The sequence below is a fragment of the Molossus molossus genome, unplaced genomic scaffold (genome assembly GCF_014108415.1).
Source record: "Molossus molossus isolate mMolMol1 unplaced genomic scaffold, mMolMol1.p scaffold_m16_p_17, whole genome shotgun sequence".
Lineage (NCBI taxonomy): Eukaryota > Metazoa > Chordata > Mammalia > Chiroptera > Molossidae > Molossus > Molossus molossus.
Window position 1 is genome coordinate 22,387,676 of NW_023425352.1, and position 19,668 is coordinate 22,407,343.

General features: G+C 39.6%; 1 protein-coding gene across 7 annotated transcripts in view; it reads left to right on the top strand.

The window, feature by feature from the left end:
* The window catches only part of ARMH3 (armadillo like helical domain containing 3), a 177,387-nt gene that overhangs the window by 100,218 nt on the left and 57,501 nt on the right, over positions 1-19,668 (top strand). Inside the window, exon 24 of one of the 7 annotated variants that reach the window (XM_036264622.1) lies at positions 8,976-9,080. The exons of 5 other annotated variants lie outside the window; for them this stretch is intronic. In XM_036264622.1, coding sequence (XP_036120515.1) covers positions 8,976-9,066 — 91 coding nt within the window. In that variant the 3' untranslated portion in view covers positions 9,067-9,080. The remainder of the gene's footprint in view (positions 1-8,975; positions 9,081-19,668) is intronic. One more of the 7 variants, XM_036264621.1, reaches the window with a different exon arrangement.

Here is a 19,668-nt window from a genome sequence, read left to right on the forward strand (position 1 = left end):
GGTTATTTCACTTAGGATAATACTTTCCAGGTCCCTCCATGTCGTCTCAAAGGATAAGAGATCTTTCTTTCTTACCGCTGCATAGTACTCCATTGTGTATATGTACCACAGCTTTTTTATCCATTCTATTTTATATTCTTAAGTGTGGGAAAATATACATAACAAAATTTACCATTTTGACCATTTTTAAGTCTACAGTTCTGTTGCATTAAGTACATTCACATAATTATGCAACCATCACCACCAGCCATCTCCAGAACTTTTTCATTTTCCTCAACTGAAACTCTGTTCTGTACTCACTAAACAATAACTCCTTATTTCCTCCTTCCCCTAGCCCCTGGCAATTGCCGTTCTGCTTTCTGTGCCTATGAATTTGACTATAGGAAATTCATGTAAAAGGAATTATATAATATTTGTCCCTTTGTGACTGGATTATTTTACTTAGCATAATATCCTCAAGGTTATTCCATGTTTTAGCATGTGTCAGAATTTAATTCCTTTTTAAGACTGAATAATATTCCATTGTATATTTATACCATATTTTGTTTGTTCTTTTATCCACTGATAGACACTTGCATTTTTTCCACTTTTTGGCTATTGTGAATAATGTTGCTGTGAACACAGGTGCACAAATATTTGAGAACCCGCTTTCACTTCTTTTGGATATATACCTGTAAGTGAAATTGCTGGATTATATGGTAATTCTATTTTTAATTTTTTGAGGAATCAATATACCTTTTCCATAGCAGCTGCACCATTTTACTTTCCCACCAATGATGCACAAAGCTTCCAATTTCTCCATATCCTCACCAATATTTTCTGTTGTTTTGATAATAGCCATCCTAATGGGTGTGAAGTGATATCTTATTGTGGTTTTGATTTGCATTTCTATAATAGGTACCTTTTTGATGTGCTTGGTGTTGAATATCTTTTTATGTGTTTGTTGGCCATTTTTCATCTTTGAAGAAATGTCTATTCATGTATTTTGCTGATTTTTTTTTTAGTTCCTCGCCAGAGGATATTTTTCTACTTATTATCAGATAGAGTGGGGGAAAGGGAGAGGGAGAGAGAGAGAAAGAGAGAAAAACATCAGTGTGATAGAGCCACATCGACTGGCTGCCTCCCGCAAGACCCAGCCGGGGCTGGGGACAAACCGCAACTGAGTTACGTGCCCTTGACTGGAATTGAACCCGCGACTCATTGGTCCACAGTCCGACACTCTAACCACTGAGCAAAACCGGCCAGGGCCTTTGCTGATTTATAAATTGGGTTGTTTGGGGTTTTGTTGTTGCCTTTTAGGAATTCTTTTTATATTCTGGATCAGTCTCCTATTGGATATATAGTTTGCAAAGATTTTCTCCCTTTGCATGGGTTGCCTTTTCATTCTGTTGATAGTGTCCTTTTTTTATCCTCACCCGAGGATATTTTTCTATTTATCTGGAGGTAGAGAGAGAGGGAGAGAAAGGGAGAGAGACAGAAACATCAACAGGGGAGGGACACATTGACTGGTTGCCTCCCACACGACCCCAACCAGGACCCGGGATGAACTGCATCCGAGGTACATGCCCTTGGCTAGAATCGAACCCGCAACTCATTGGTTTGCAGGCTGTTGCTTTACTGCTGAGCCATACTGGCCAAGGCTGATAGTGTCCTTTGATGCACAGAAGTTTTAAATTTTATGAAGTCTGACTTATCTATTTTTTTCTTTTATTGCCTGTGTTTTGGGTGTCATATCCAAAAAATCATTGCCAGTCCACATCATAAAGCTTTCTATGTTTCATTCTAAGAGTTTTATAGTTTTAGGTCTTACACTTAGGTCTTTGATCCATTTTGAGTAAAGTTTTGTATATGGTGTAAGGTAAGGGTTCAAATTCAGTTTTTTACATGTAGATCCCCAGTTTTCCCAGCACCCACTTTTGCTTTTTTAAAATAACTGTAGGTCTGGCCCTGGCTGGTTTGGCTCAGTGGTTAAAGCGTTGGCCTGCGGTCCAGAGAGACCTGGGTTCGGTTCCTGCTAAGGGCACGTACCTTGGTTGCAGTTTGTCCCTGGCTCTGGTTGGGTTGTGCGGGTGGCAGCCACTCGATGTGTCCCTTTCACATCGATGTTTCTCTCACTCTCTCTCTCCCTCCCACTCTCTCTGAACAAAAAAATAAAAAAATGGGAAAATGTCCTCAGGTGAGGATAAAATAAATTAATTAATTAATTAATTAATTAATTAATTAATTAACTACAAGTCTGATTTCTTAATTTGAATCAGGCTGATTTTGGAACTTAACTGATAAGGTCTAGAAATGGATACTTCATACTTTTTCTGTATGCGCTTATTTTTTGTTTATTTTTTTTTGGTTGTTCATTGCTCTTTTTGTTTAAGAGATAGCATAATATTATACTTAAGAGCAAGGACTTTAGAGTTAGATTGTATGAGTTTGAGTCTAAGCTCTACCACTTACGCCCTGGCCAGTTTGGCTCAGCGGTTGGAGCGTCGGCCTGCGGTACAGAGAGACCCGGGTTTGGTTCCCGCTAAGGGCATGTACCTAGGTTGCAGTTTGTCCCCGGCCCTGGTTGGTCGTGCGGGTGGCAGCCACTCGATGTGCCCCTTCACATTGATGTTTCTCTCTCTCTCTCTTCCTCTCTCTCCCTCCCTCTCTGTCTGAACAAAAAAATGCAAAAATGTCCTCGGGTGAGGATAAAAAAAAAAAAAAAAAAAAAAAAAAAAAAAAGCTCTACCACTTACTTTGGACAAGTTATTTAACAACCCTTTGCTTGAGTTTCCACATCTGCAAAATAAGGATAATAATGGAACATGTCAGTGTTGAGATTAAATGACAATATGTATATAAAACTTAGAATAGTGCCTGGCATATAGTGCTATATAAATGTTCATTATTATTATCTATTTTATTTTATTTTTTTAATCCTCACCTAAGGATATTTTTCCATCTAGTTTCAGACAGAGTGGAAGGGAGGGAAGGAGGGAGAAGAGAAAGAGAGAGAGAGAGAGAGAGAGAGAGAGAGAGAGACATCAGTTGTGAGAGAGGCACATCGATTGGTTGCCTCCTGCACGACCCTGACCAGGGCCAGGGTCTGAACCACAACCGAGGTAGCTGCTCTTGATCAGAATCAAGTCTGCAACTCTTTGGTTTGCGGGCTTATGCTCCAACCACTGAACCAGACTGGCCAGGGCTATTATTATCTTTTTAAAAATTGTCCTCAAGGTGCAAGTCTGGGGGTTTCACCAGACTTGGTTCTGATGATGTATAGGGCTTCATTCTAGACAAGCAAGTCCCTTCCATGTCCAACTTTGTTCAGTTCCCTTGGCCCCACTCATGGACTTAGAAGGGACAAAAGATTAAAAAATGATATTATTTATAAGCTGACAGCAGGGGCAACACTGTAACTTAGGCTGTCAGCCTGTGTCTTGGCATCATTTGTGGGAAAACAGTTTGGATAGGGAGAGCTTATGTTTTCTATCACTTCCAACTCTTTGAGGAGATGTTTGACCATAAAACTTTGGCTTTATTATTTTCAGAGGAGCAGTCTGCCTTCTTGCCATCATTGTGTTTACCACAATGTGCCCAGAATGAATATGTATACACATAACTGAAAGGATACTAACCAATGTATTCTTTTCTCTGGTTGGAGGGATTATAGGTGGTTTTAAATTTTCTTTCTTATATTTTAATTTATTGAAAACATTTAACTAGCTTTTCTGATAGATGTCGTTTATTAGACTAAGTTCTCACCCTGGCGGGTTTTGCTCAGTGGTTAGAGTGTCGGCCAGTGGACCAGGGAGTCCCAGGTTTGATTCCGGCCAAGGGCACTTTCCTTCATTGCAGTTCATCCCCAGTCTTGGTTGGGATCGTGCAGGTGGCAACCAATCGATGTGTCTCTCTAATATTGATGTTTCTCTCTCTCTCTCTTGTCTTTCCCTCCCTCCCACTCTGTCTAAAGATAAATGTAAAAATATCCTTGGGAGAAGATTAAAAAAAAAAAAAAGACTAAGTTCCCTTTCATTCTTAGTTTGAGTGTTTTGTTTTGTTTTGTTTTGGATTTTGTAAGATGCTTTTTTGGCATCTGTGGAGACAATCACGTGTTTTTTTTGTTTTTTTTTATTGTTATAATTGTACCACATTAGATTTTCAGATGTTAAACCAACCTTGCATTCCTAGGATAAATCCCACTTGGCTATGATGTATAATTCTTTTTCTGTGTTGCTGAGTTCAAATTGCTAGTATTTTGCTGATAATTTTTATGTTCATATTCATAAGAAATATTGCTCCATAGTTTTCTGTTTCTTGTGATGTCTGTCTGGTTTTGATATCAGGGTAATACTGGCCTCATAGAATGAGTTGGGGAAGGGGTCCCTCTGTTGTTTGGAAGATTTTGTGAAGGTTTGGTTTTAATTCTTCTTCTTTTTTTTTTCATCCTCACTCGAGGACATTTTTCCATTTTTGTTCAGATAGAGTGGGAGGGAGAGAGAGGAAGAGAGAGAGAGAAACATCAACGTGAAAGGGACACATTGAGTGACTGCCACCCTCACGACCAACCAGGGCCAGGGACAAACTGCAACCGAGGTACGTGCCCTTAGCAGGAACCGAACCTGGGCCTCTGTGGGCCGCAGACCAACGCTCTAACCGCTGAGCCAAACCGGCCAGGGCTTAATTCTTCTTATATCTTTGGTACAAGTCCATCAGTGAAGCCTTCAATCTGGACTTTTTTTTTATGGATACTTTTATAAAATAATAATTCAGTATCTTTGCTTATAGGTCTGTTCAGATTGTCTATTTCTTTTTGAGTCATTCTCATTAATTTGTGTCTTCCTAGGAGTTTGTCCATTTCCTCTAAGTTGTCTAATTTATTGGCATGCAATTGTTCATAGTGTTAGTTTATAATTCTGTGTATTTCTTTAAGGTCAGTAGTACTGTTATCTCTTTCTCTTTTTTTGTAGTAATTTGAGTTTTCTCTCCTTTTTTCTTTGGCAGTCTAACTAATGGTTTGTCAATTTTGTTGATCTTTTCAAAGAACCAGCTTTTTGTTTTATTGATTTTTTCCCCCTCTTTTCTTTTTCCTATTCTCTATTTCATTAGTTTCCATAGTTTTTTTTATTATTTTCTTTCTTCTGCTCACTTTAGGTTTAACTTACTCTTTAATAAAATAAACCACAATAAATTTTAAATAGTAGAAATAATACTAGGGATATTCTCTGACTACAATAGAATGAAATTAGAAATTAACAACAAAGAAATTTGGTCAAAGAACATACTTTGTATTATTTTTAGCATTTTAAATTTATTGAGGTTTGTTTTATGGCCTACCATATGCTCTATCCTGGAGGATGTTCCATATGTACTTGAGGAAGATATATATTCTGATATTGAGTATACTGTTTAATAGGTGTCAGTTAGGTCTGATAGATTCATAGTGCTGTTTAAGTCTTCTATCTTCTGGTTGATCCTCTGCTTAATTGTTCTTTCCATTATTAAAGAATGGGTATTGAAGGCTCCAATTTTTATTATTGAATTGTCTCTGCCTTCATTTCTTTTGTGACATGTCTTTTTTTCATTCTTTTATTTTAAATCTATTTGACTCTTTGAATATAAAATGTGTCTCCGGTAGATGGATCTTGTTTACTTTATCCAGGCTTACAATTTCTGCCTTTTGGTTAGATTGTTTATTCCATTCATATTTAATGTTATTGATATAATTGGACTTATGAATGCCATTTCACTTCTAGTTTTCTCTGTGTCTCTTGTTCTTTTTGTTCTTCTGTAATTCCTTTATTGCTTTCTTTTGCAATAAGTGAATATTTCCTTTCTCCCCTCCCCTCCCCTCCCCTCCCCTCCCTCCCCTCCCCTCCCCTCCCCTCCCCTCCCCTCCCCTCCCCTCCCCTCCCCTCCCTCCCCTCCCCTCCCCTCCCCTCCCCTCCCCTCCCCTCTTTTCGTACCTGCCCCTAGTGGGAACTGAACCCAGGACTCTTTGGTCCGCAGGCTGACACTCCAACCACTGAGCCAAACCAGCCAGGGCTAAGTGAATATTTTCTAATGTAGCACTTTGATTTCCTTAATGATTTTTTTCACTAAATGGTTTCTCTAGGGCTTACCATATACATCTTAACTTATCAAAATCATATTTATACTATCTTTTTTTAAAAAAATATTTTCAATTGAGTTTTAGAAAGAGAGGAAGGGAGAGGGAAAGAGAGAGAAATATTGATTGACTACCTCCTGCACGCCCTACTGGGGATTGAGCTTGAAACCCAGGCATGCGCCCTAACTGGGAGTTACACCAGCTACCTTTTGGTGCAGGGGACGATGCTCAGCCAACTGAGCCTCAATGGCCAAGGCAAAAACATTCTTACATAGCTCTAAATAAGTTACATTCACAACACTCACTTTAGTAAACTTTATTTGTCCAAAAAAAAAACACACTAAACAGGAGAATTTAATATATTTTCTGAGAAAATGAGGATGCATTAGAAACAGGACCTTAATTTTGTCGATATCATATTTGGAGATAGGACTAGATGATAGTGGGGGAAACATCTATATTTAGAGTTTAAATACATATATTTTCTTTTTTGAGAGGTTTTCTCACATGTAGGTATTAAACACAGCATTCTAGATCCTGCTCTATTTTTTGGCAAGCTAAAAGCACACAGCAATTTCTTTTCCTTTACTAATGTGAGCAGTCAGAGCTCATGGCTCTTGATGCCTACACGTTGAGTTTTATAACAAAAGAAAGAATATGGGTACAAAAGTAATAGGACAAATTGGTGAATAATTGTTTTGGAGGTATATAATTTTGAGAGGACACAGTACTTTGATGTGGAGTGGTTGAAGGAGTTGTTAGGTGTGTTCTTTTATGTCTGGAGTCAGTGTTGGTTTGTGGAAGATATTTTTATCCTATCCCATATCTTTAACATCTCATTTTCTCCCAGCAGAGTAGAGGCTGTTGACTGTGGCCTGTTTTTATTGGCTCAGATAAGGGACTATTTCTGGAGTATGGCTCTTAGGAGGAAAGGAATCAGCCGTGAGCAGCCTAGCCCACTGTCCTGAAGCACACTACTGGACTGTGAAATAGGATCTCCTTAGTGGGTTCCAGGTGCATGCTCTGAGAGTGTCATCTGAGGCCTCCTAAGTGTGGAGCTTCATTCTTTGTAAAAGCTAGGTTTTTATAGGGATGTGAACCGCCAACTTGAGGAACCTTGTAATTGTGAATTAGTTGGGAAAGACCTTGTGTGTGTCTGGTGACCTTGCTTTGAGTGTTGTTTTGGCAAACAACTACACTTTGCTTGTTAATTACATTGATACATTTCTTTTTCTTTTTTTTTTTTTTTTTTATCCTCACCCGAGGACATTTTTCCGTTTTTTGTACAGATAGAGTGGGAGGGAGAGAGAGGAAGAGAGAGAGAGAGAGAGAGAGAGAGAGAGAAACATCGACGTGAAAGGGACACATCGAGTGGCTGCCACCCGCACGACCAACCAGAGCCGGGGACAAACTGCAACCGAAGTACATGCCCTTAGCGGGAACCGAACCTGTGTCTCTCCGGACCACAGGCCGACGCTCTAACCGCTGAGCCAAACCGGCCAGGGCTACATTTCTTTTTCTTAATGAATTATACCAAGAACTACTAACTTGAGCCTTTTGAGGTGACTTGGAGGGACTGGACTGAGCCAGTGATAATGGAGTAGCTGTTTCCTGTCCACGAGAGGTAATTAAGAGTCCCTGGGTCTTGAGGTAAGTTGGAAGGGTTTTGTTCTGAGCAGACAGTTGCAAACGAAATTGCTGAGAGCACTGTAGGAGAAATGTATGATTGGCATTTTCCTCCAGAATGTGAGTGAATGGCCCCATGTGAGAGGAGACGAAATTCTCTCCTCTCTCTTTAGGTCCACAGTCTCACAACATTCTTTGTTTCTGTGAATATCTATTTACATAGCAAAGTCTTTGGTTTGCATTTGTCCCATTAGTAATTAATTGGATATCCTACCTATAATTTTATGGTGTGGTAAATTAACTTTCGGTTTTTAAATTAGCATTAACTTTTTTTTTTGTCCTCACCTGAGGACATTTTTGCATTTATCTTCAGCTAGAGCTGGAGGAAGAGAGGAAGAGAGAGAGAAACATCAATATTAGAGAAACACATCGAGTGGTTGCCACCCACAAGACCCCAGCCGGGGCCGGGGACAAACTGCAGCCGAGGTATGTGTCCTTAGTGGGAATGAACCCAGGACTCTTTAGTCCACGGGCCGATACTCTAACCGCTGAGCCAAACTGGCCAGGGCAAGCATTAACTTTTTAAAAAAATACCTTTTTACTTATTTTTTTAGCAAGAGAGGGAGAGGGAGAGAAAAAAAAAATCAATATGAGAAAGAAACATCAATTGGCTGCCTCCCACACGCACCCTGACTAAGGATTGAGCCTGCAACGTAGGTATGTATGTGCCTTACCAGGAATTGAACTAGCAGCCTTTCAGTGCACAGGAGGATGCTCAACCAACTGAGCCACACCGGCCAGGCCAGCATTAACTTTTTCATGGGTATCTAAGATGAGCCATCTAATGTACATCCTTTATTCTGCTGATCTTTTAATCAACAGGAACTACTTATCTTATTTCCAGTTTCTTTAGGTAAGCATCAAAAACCTGGGAAGAGAGAGAAAGATAATGAATAAGAGGAAGTATGGTGTGTTTGTGTGAGACAGATCTGGGATCCTTACTTTAGAATCCTGTGGTTTTTAGGAGCATTTCTTTATTCTGCTTGTCACTGCTTCCTTATCTTTACAACTGTTTTTAAATACTAGGAGTTGAAAACTAAGGGGCAGTCAAGGTAACCTAGAATTGCTTCTCTGTTTTAGGAGGTCAGGAAGAAAGTTATTTCCAATCGACTCATTATATAATGGGGTGATAGTGGTTAGAAGGGGCCAGAGTCTACAGTAGTCCAAAGCCTATCATTCCTGGGCCTTTGCTTTTTCCCAGCCAGCTCTTCCCATCCTTTGGCTCTCTGGAGACGGCCTGCTTTTGCTGGTACAACAATCCCTGGTCTATTAAGGGATGTGCTGCTCTCTAATTATTGATCCCAAGGTAAGAAAAAAAGTTTTGCTTTTATATGAAAAAGGTTGCTTTTTTTAAAAAAAAAATGTAGGAAATACAGACATTTAATCATGGCTTAGTTCACAAACTGATGGTTTCTAGTTGTAACTTACAAAAAGGCTAGCCACAAATGGGATCAATAGGCTTCATTTAGGTCCATAATTTTATTTCTTTTTGCATCTCATATCTAGGGTACTTTATAAAATAGTCTTTTAAAACTGTGGGCTGTTCTTCATCTTACCCCTTATTTTCACCTCTCTATTTATCTTTTCCAAAAGTCAGACCAGAACTCTGGTCACATAATTCAGGTATTATAACTATGTTGAATAGTAGACTATTAATCTGCTAATGGGAGGAAAAAGCCATTACTATTGGGTAGCAATATATTATCCTATCAGCAAACCCAAACAGGCATCAGCAGATGAAACTTTAGATGTCTTTGGATTATTGTGAACAAAAAGAGAAGTGTTTTGGGCTCCATAGAAGCTTAATCATTCTAAATTCTCAGATTTATACCAGAGTGGCTAAGGTACCATATCGCCTCTTTTTTAAAAAAATTTTTTTATCAGACTTTCATCTTGCAGATTAGCAGTGCCTGGATCACAGTACCTTAAAAATTGAAAGAACCTAGGAGGCCATCTACTCTGGTCTCCTCAAAGCTGTTAGGTAATATCCAGCCTCTACTTGAACACTTAGTAAATCAGTGCTTAATACTTGAGGCTCTATTCAGTTCAGTTTTTTAAGGGATGGGAATCTGTTCCTCATTGGAATTTTCCTTTTCATAACCTGAATCTATTGATTCTATTTCTATCTTCAGATGCAGCACAACCATTTTCCTGTCTTCTACATGTGAACTTCTTCAGAGAGCTAATATGTATATGATTGCCATTCTGTAGGCAAAACATCCTTTCTTCCTCAATTGTTCTTCCTATGACATAGTTTCAAAATCTCTGGCTACTGTGACTGTTTTTTTAGATATATTCTAACTTCTCAATTTACCTCCTAAAGTATGGTGTTAGGGTGTGCCTTATAACAAATAAGCATTCAGTAAATGTTGATTAAATTGAATGACATCTAAAACTGGATCCAAATGTAATCTGAGCATCTTAAATTATAGGGAAACTATTAGTTCCTGGTATATGGACATATTTTATTTGCAGCCTCCAATTGCATGAGATTTTCAGCAGCTGAATTACATTGTTGCTTCAAAACAAGCTTATGTCCTACTAAAACATTCAAATCTGCTTGCAGTGGTTCTCAACTTTCCTAATGCTGCGACCGTTTAATACAGTTCTTCATGTTGTGGTGACCCCCAACCATAAAATTATTTTTTTTGCTACTTCATAACTGTAATTTTGCTACTGTTATGTCTTAGGTGACCCCTATGAAAGGGTCATTTGACCCCCAAAGGGGTTGTGATCAACAGCTTGAGAACCGCTGGAAGTGACCTATTATCAAGCTAACTCTCTCCCATCCTGTAACTTTTCAGTTGGTAATAATGTTTTGCTTTGTATTAATTTGTTTTAATGATATAGAAATTTTAAATAATGCAGAAAAGTACAAAGAACAAAATAAAGTAAGTTCACCTAAGATTTCACCATTCAGAGATCACTACTATTACTATTTTGGTGAATCTCCTGAACATCTCTAGTTAATTTTTTTTCTTTAAACCAACCTTATTGAAATTCTGTATTCTTATTAAATATATCTTGTTTATTGCAACCTATCATTCTAGTTTATTAGGAGATATATATATATATATGTATATATATATATACACACACACATATATATAATTTTTTTTTAATCTTCACCCGAGGATATGTTATTGATTTTAAACAGAGAGGAAAGGAGAAAGAGAGAGAGAAACATCAATCGGTTGCCTCCTGTGTGAGCCCCAACTCACAACCTGGGTTTGTGCTCTGACCAGAAATCAAACCCACAACCTTTTGGTATATGGGATGATGCTCCAACCAACTGAGACACACTATCAGGGCTATTAGAATATCTTTTGAGGCCTGATTATGTCATTTTATATATTGGTTTTCCTTTGAGCTTTGTATCATCAGCACTTTTGATAAATATACCTTCTAAATTCTTGTCCAGATGCTTTCATCTAATCCTAACTCTGCTACTGATTTGGTGGATGATTTGAGAATAATTTCTCCCCTTCCTGGGTTTTGGCTTGCTGCTCTTATATAAAATGGACTCAAAGACTGAAAAAAAATTCCCTAGGAGTCAACTGCAAAGCTCTTTGTAAAGAATAAATTTGCAAAGCAAAAACTGTGGGTGGAGAATCATCAGCCAGGGCCAGGCTAGAAAAATAAAATCTTTTTATAGAGAAATCAGAGACGTCAACCTTCATAAAGTGGTTCATATCTTTCTCTATCCTCCTACTCTCCCAAAACCCCTCCAGAAAGGTTTGCTGTTTGAAATATTTAAAAAAGAAGAAGAAGAAAGAAAAAAGATTGTAGCTAGTATTAGTTCTTATATTGAAAAATTAGAGAGGACAGGTGAAGGATAGTGAAAAGGCAGTTTGGGTGAGAGTGGGTGGGAGAGCTTTACTGAGAAAGAAGATGCTCTTTACTGTTTTCTCTTTTTATCAGTAGTAAGCTTGGTGGTCACAATGAAGTCTCTTCTGAGTTGGGGTCCATTGGGAGGGAAAAGTGTGGTGAAGCTCACTGCTGCCTGCTATTTCTCCCCTAAACAAGCCTTGCCTTGTGCATCACATTTCCCCTGGGTTTTTAAAGAAGGTGTGTGATAATCTGGAACTAAAACTGAGGCAGCGTTTTAAGCAGGCAATTAATGACATGGTAAGAATTTTTAGCTCCAGTAGATTAATTGTTAAATGAATTGTGTCTGCATTGTACTGTCATTTTACTGTGATATCAGCCTAATTATAAATGTAGTGTTACATAGTAGAAGATAATAATAAGAAGAATTATGCACTCAGTGATCAGACTTCAGGAATTTCTAACACTGAGGAAAGATTTTCTTCTTAAACTGTCTCTTGCTGTTCTTTTTATGTAGGTTTTGATTAATTTTACCTCGATTATACATTTCTCCCTGGAGCCCATATATTGTGCATGCTTTAGCAAAGTGTGCTCCTGTTGTAAGAGCTTTAATGAGATTTTTGTGTTCTAATTGGTTTCTATATAATTTCTTTTAAAACCAATAACATGAGTGGGATGTCAAACACAGGGTGTGCTGATGTATTTTCACTATCCTGTACACCAAAGAACATTAATTTATCTCTCATTTGACACTATTTTCATATGATGAAAATTCTCAGTCTCAAGGAAGCTCCAGAGACAGTTGGTTCTCATTTGTCTCTCCTTTTCTGCATTCAACTTGGTAATGCCTCTGAAAAGGCAGCAGGAATAGCCATCTGTAGTTGGAGCTCATTCTGGGTAGAAGGGGGTGGAAGATTTTTGAACAGGGTTTTGACTATACCTCATCTTTCTTATGGAATAATTTACTAGATAGGATTTAGATAGGATAGATTAAAATCTGTCCCTTTGGTCATTTAATCTGAACTAATTTTCTCCTTAAAAATAGGAACTATTTGAGCCCTGGCTGGTTTGGCTCAGTGGTTAGAGCGTTGGCCTGTAGACCAAAGAGTCTCAGGTTCGATTCCAGTCAAAGGGACATACCTCGATTGCGGTTTGGTTCCTGGTTCGGTCAGGGTCATGCGGGAGTCAACCAATTGATGTGTCTCTCTCACATCAGTGTCCCCCCCCACCTCCCCCAAAAAAGATCTGTTTGATAAATTCTAAAGAGTGCTTTATATTAATACATATTTGTAATAAAGCTTGATCCTAAAATGAGCCAGTGAACCACTCACCTCAAGAAATAGAATGTTGCACTGGCTGGGTGGCTCAGTTGGTTCATGCACCAAAAGAGTTGCAGGTTCAATTCCCAGTCAGGGCACATACCTAGGTTGAAGGTTGGATCCCCAGCTGGGGCAGTGTTTCTCTCTGTCTTAAAAAAAATGAATAAGCACAGCTGGTGTGGCTCAGTGAACTGAGCGTCATCCCATGGGCTGAGAGATCTCAGTTCAATTCCTGGTCAAGGTACATGCCCGGGTTGCAGGGTTGCAGGCTCGATCTCCAGTAGGGGGTGTGCAGGAGGCACACATTGATTGATTGCCTCCGGCACTACCTCAACCAGGGCCTGGGATGAACCGGAACTGAGGTATGTGCCCTTGACCAGAATCAAACCCGTCACTCATTGGTCTGTGGACCTATGCTCTAATTGCTGAGCTAAACCGGCCAGGGTGGCATTTTTTTTTTTCCCAATTACAGTTTACATTTAATGTTATTTTGTATTAGTTTCAGATGTAGTAGTTAGACAATCACATACTTTCCAAAATGTTCTCCTCGCCTTGGCCGGTTTTGCTCAGTGGTTAGAGCGTTGGCCTGGAACCGGAGAGTCCCGGTTTGATTCCCGCTCAGGGCAGTTACCTCGGTTGCAGTTTGTCCCTGGCTCCTGTTGGGGTTGTGCAGATGACAGCCAGTAGATGTATCTCTCTCACATTGTTGTTTCTCTCTCTCTCTTCCTCCCTCTCTCCCTCCCACTCTATCTGAAGATAAATGCAAAAATATACTTGGGTGAGGATAAAAACAAAAACGAAACACCAAAAAAAACAAAACAAAAACAAAGTGTTCTCCTCAATATCTCCAGTACCCACTTGACACCATACATAATTATTATAATATTATTGACTATTTTTCATATGCTGTATTGTACATCCTCATGACTATTTTGTGACTACTAATTTGTACTTCTTAATTCCTTCACTTTTTTTTATCCAGTTGCCAACCCTCTTCTCCTCTGAACTATACACTTTTATGACTTCTGTCACCATAAATTAGTTTGCCTGTTCTTCATTTTCTTTTTCTTTTTTTAATCCTCATCCGAGGCCATTTTTCCATTTTTTTGTTCAGATAGAGTGGGAGGGAGAGAGAGGAAGAGTGAGAGAGAGAAACATCGACGTGAAAGGGACACATTGAGTGGCTGCCTCCCGCATGGCCCTGACCCAGCCAGGGCTGGGGACAAACTGCAACCGAGGTACGTGCCCTTAGCGGGAACCGAACCCGGGTCTCTCCGGACCGCAGGCCGACGCTCTAACCGCTGAGCCAAACCGGCTAGGGCTCACTAACTAAATTTTTAAAAATAATAAAGTAAAATTGTTTAAAATATATTGTACATGTATTTTCTTTCTTGTTTTTTTTGATGCCACAATTTTTCCTGTGCCCACCTTCACCGCACTGTCTGTGTCCACTGGTTATGCATATATGCATATAAGTTCTTTGGTTTATCTCTTCACCCTCCACCTCTCACCCCCACTTCCCTCTGAGGTTTGTCAGTCTGTTCCCAACTTCTATGTCTCTGGATCTATTTTGTTCATCAGCTCATTTTGTTCATTGTATTCTACAAATATGTGAGATCATGTGATATTTGTCTTTCTGTGACTGGCTTATTTCACTTAGCATAATACTCTCCAGATCCCTCCAGGTCATCTCAAAGGGTAAGAGATCTTTCTTTCTTACAGCGGCATAATATGCCATTGTGTAAATATACCACAGCTTATATATATATATATATATATATATATATATATATATATATATATATATTTTTTTTAGAGAGAGGGGAAGGTAGACAGATAGAAACATCAATGTGTGAGAGAAATATCTATTGGCTGCCTCCTGCACGTCTCCCACCTGGGATGGAGCCCGAAACCAGGCATGTGCCCTGACCAGGAATCAACCGGGGCCTCTCAGTCCGTGGGACAATGCCCAGTCCACTGAGCCACACCAGCTGGGCAACCACAGCTTTTTTATCCACTCATCTGTTGATGGACACTTGGGTTGTTTCCAGATCTTAGCTATTGTAAATAGCCTTTAAGCCTACAGTCTTGTCATTTTCTCTGCCTCTTTCTCTCTTGAGCTCCTTCCTGTGCTTGTCCTCTTCACTGGATTCCTCAACACCTGCAGAGTAAAAATTAAGTTTATAGCATGGCATCCAATTCTACTCTTAATATGCTTTCTGGAATCTCTGTCCTTACTGCAGTTATGCCAGACCACCTCCAGTTCTCTGGAGAAACCAGAGATACTTAGAGTTTTCTGAACAAACTGTTTTATACTCCTGACCCTGTACATATGTCATTCCTCTTTGCCTTGAATTTCCTTCCCCAACTTGTCAGCTTACCTCCTGAAATAGTACATGTTGAGCATCACTTTGTTCTTAGAGCCAGGCCTGGCCATACTACAGTAGTAACTGCTTTGTCTTTTTGTCTTCTTTACTAGGTTGTGAGCTCTTTGAAGGCAGGCAGCATCCATGCCTTACTCTTCTAAGTGACACAGTGCCTGTGTTCAATGAATGTTTGTTGAACATAGAGTTCTGTTCTCTTAGACAAGTGGGGATTCAGGATACTGGCTGGGCCTGATCTGGAATGGGCTAGGAGTAAAAGCACTTCCATACAGTTGGGCTGATAGAGGGGGCCCATAAGGGCAATTCAGAGACAGCCTCTCAGAGAATCACTGAACAAAAATGCCAGGCAGACTTCTCAAAAGAGAAATGGACTGAAGGGCCAGGCAGAGTGAAAGTGTTCAGATATAAGTCATTGGTATATGCCAAGGATAATAGAGCAAAACGGTTTGAAGGAGGGCAAGGGTTAAAATCTAGAGGAAAATGCCCTGGGCGATAGCTTTTCTCAAATTGTAAACACAGTCAGGGTGGAAGTGTGAAAAACACATCTTTCTCTTTATAGTTGAATAAATATTGAATGTTTAGGGGACCCAGCATTGGAGATCTAGCAGGTCAGTAAAGAGAAATCCACTTTGGTTGCAGCCAGCAGATGCCTGGGACTCTGTCAGGTGCTTTAATTCTGTAGGAGTTTGCTAAAAAAGAGAGAGAGACAGAGAGAGAAAGGAGAGAAGGAAAGACATAGCCTTTGAAGACCAGTACATAGAGAAGAAAACGTCAGCAAGAGATGGGAATATTAAAGGCTTATAAATGCCATTAGCTTCCTTGGTCCCCCCCTCCAAAAACAAAACAAAACAAAACAAAACAAAACAAAACAAAACAGGGGAAGGGTACAGTTCAAATATAGCTAAGCCGAGAGGGAAGAAGGAGTTATGAAGATAGCCTCTTGTACCTTCTTAGCTAACATGTGTTATTCTATCTTTGAAAATTGAGGCCATTTTAAAAATCAGCCTGCTGACATTCTTCAAACTGGTAAAGTTACTGGGGCTCAGGGAAAGTGGGTCATTGTTTAAAGACAGAAGAAAAGAGTACAGGAGATTTCTTTCCAAAAAATTTTTTTATTGATTTTAGAGAGAGAAGAAGGGAGAGGGAGTGAGAGACAGAAACATCGATGAGGGAGAACATCGATTGGCCGCCTCCTACATGCCTCCCACTGGGGATCGGGCGCATAACCTGGGCATGTGCCCTGACCAGAAAACGAACTGGCGACCTCTTGGTGCATGGGTGGATGCTCAACTACTGAGCCACACTGGGCGGGCAGGAAACTTAACCTTTTGAGTTAAATTTCACTACATTGAAATGTATACCCCTACGCCCCCACCCCTTGTTCTGAAGCTCAAAAGCTGTTTTACCTCTGTTGTCAGCTATTGAGGGCCCTCCCTTTGGAGTTTTGGTAATATTTGGGATGTATAATAGTCATTCCTAATGCTAAGCATTTTTTGTTTTTGTTTTTCCCATGAGTCATTTAGCAGTTATCTATAGATAACTGACCTAGATTTAGAACTCTTGAGGTTAAGACCTCCATGCCCATTGCCATGTACATCTGCCCTGTAACCTTAGCTCTTTTGTTGCTCGGGGACTGTAGCTTGATTTGAAAAGCTCAGTGTTCTTCTTTTTCATCAGAAATCAGTGTTCTTGTAAGGCTGACAATTCATTGTCTCCTGGACAATTTTGAGTCGGGATAACAAATTAGAGTTTGGGATACGTTACAGATGATAAATGTGACTTCCTTAAAGGGAAATCCATTTGTTTTGCTTAGTGTTTTTGTGATTAATTACTTGCCATATTAAATTGCTTCATAGAAATGCATAGTATTTTATTCGATTGCTCTTCATGGTGATTAATTAGGCCATACTGTTGCTTTGTGTGTTAATTATGGTGACATTTTTTTCCTCTTCTCTAGTTTAATTAATACAGCATTTACTTGAAAGACTGTTTTTAGAGTGGGACACTGTTTTAGCAGGACAAAGCTCAATGTTGCTTTTAGGCAGGAGTTAGAGAATAATAGCTCCAATATTTGAGTATGTTCTGTATTGGTTGTTGTCTGTGTCTATGATGTGCAGAAAATAAACTAACTGCAAATGAATTGGGGAAAGCTCTGGTTTTCCTGTAGTTATTAAAGGTGAGCGAATTGAAAATTGATTAAGAATATAGAGGAGAAGCTACTGATGCAATGTGTGCTATAAATCAGGTGTAAAGTAAATGGTAGTGTGTGTGGGTTGGGAATGAGGGTTGTTTTATAATATGCTGCAGGGTGTTAAGGAAATCAGGCATATTTAACATTTTTATTAATGATTTAAGGCTGATGGTAAACAAAGTGTTAATGAAGTTTGCAAGTGATAATGATTTGGAGATGTTTCTTATACCCAGGAAGGCAAAAAAATGATATAGATGGACCAGGAAGAGAAGCATTACAGAAATAGCATCACAGATATTCCATTGGGAAAGTACCTAACTATTGTATAGAAATAGCATACATAAAACCAGGCAACAACATAGATAAATTCAGTTGGGTTATGTAGTATGAAAGAAACCAGACTCAGAAGGCTACATAGTGTATGATTCCATGTATATGACATTCTGGAACTGGCGAAATTGTAAGGACAGAATTCCTATCTGCTAGGGGCTGGAGTTGGGAGGAGTGGCACAGGGAAGGGAACTTTATGAGTGATGGAACTGTTCTGTATCTTGATTGTGGTGTTGATTACATGACTGTATGCATTTTTTCAAAACTTGTAGACTGTACACTAAAAAGGGTAAATTTTCCTGCAAATGAATTTTACCTGAGTTTAAAAATTAGAAAAAAAATATGTCTTCACATGGAAAGGTAGGAAATTCAACTTTTGACCATCACTATCATACTTTATATCTGTCAAGTTTTTTTTTATCCTCACCCAAGGACATTTTTTAATTTTTTAATTTAGATAGAGTGGAAAGGAGAGAGAGGAAGAGAGAGAGAGAGAGAGAGAGAGAAACATCGACGTGAAAGGTACACATCGAGTGGCTGCCTCCCACACAACCCAACCAGGGCCAGGGACAAACCGCAACCTAGGTACGTGCCCCAAGCGGGAACCAAACCCGGGTTTCTCTGGACTGCAGGCCTACGCTCTAACCGCTGAGCCAAACTGGCCAGGGCCATTTTTTATTTATTTTATTTTTATTTTTGCATTTATCTTCAGATAGAGCGGGAGGGGGAGAGAGAGAGAAACATCAATGTGAGAGAGACACATCGAGTGGTTACCACCCACACTACCCTAACTGCAACCGAAGTACATGCCCTTAGCGGAACCTAACCCGGGACTCTTTAGTCCGCGGTCCGACACTCTAACCGCTGAGCCATACTGGCCAGGGCAACTTTTTTTTTAATCCTCATCTGAGGAAATTGTTTTTCCATTTATCTTCAGATGGAGTGGGAAGGAGGGAGGGTGAGAGAGGGAGAGAAACATTGATGTGAGAGAGAGACATCAACTGGTTGCCTCCTGCATGACCCTGACCAGGGCCAGGATGGAACCGCAACCAAGGTATGTGCCCTTGACTGGAATCAAACCTGTGACTCTGGTCTGTGGGCTGATGCTCTAATCGTTGAGCCAAACCAGCCGGGGCATATATGTCAACTTTTAAAAAACAATTTGAGTGCCCTAGCCGGTTTGGTTTCTCTCTCCCTGCCTCTCTCCCCCCCATCTCCCACTCTATCTGTAGATAAATGGGAAAATATCCTCGGGTGAGGATTAAAATAATAATAATGATGATAATTTGAGTAACAGGAGCTAGAATTGGAGGAATTGGAGGATTTTCCTCATGTTGCTTACAAATTCCAAGGTTTTTGTTTGTTTGTTTTTTGTTTTTTATTTTTCTTGAGTGGAAGCAGAAATGGGAGGGTGGGTTGTGGTAGTTTTTCTTAGGTGTCAGTGTTATATAAACCTATGTACTGATGAGAGGGTTATTTTAAGAAGAAAATCACAGTTAAGGAGCTCTTGGACCTTGTTAATAGCCATCAGACATAGACAAGAGGATCATTTCCCTAATTTATGATCAAATCCAATTAGTTGGGTTTCTGTGGATTTAATTTTTGTTTTAAAACTTTGTTTATTTCTTCTGTCTGGTCCCTCCCGCTGTTGAATTGTTATAAGCCACAGAGGAATGCCAGGGATATTTGTGTCCCAGAGCAACTTCGGAGACAACTTCTGTAAGTCTCTGCATTTGGACTGGAACAAAAAGTTTGGTCACACTATGGGTGTCTAATTCAGGTTTGCACCATGTCGGGGACTCGTGGATAGGTGAACCGCCAATACTAAACCAATGCTGATAG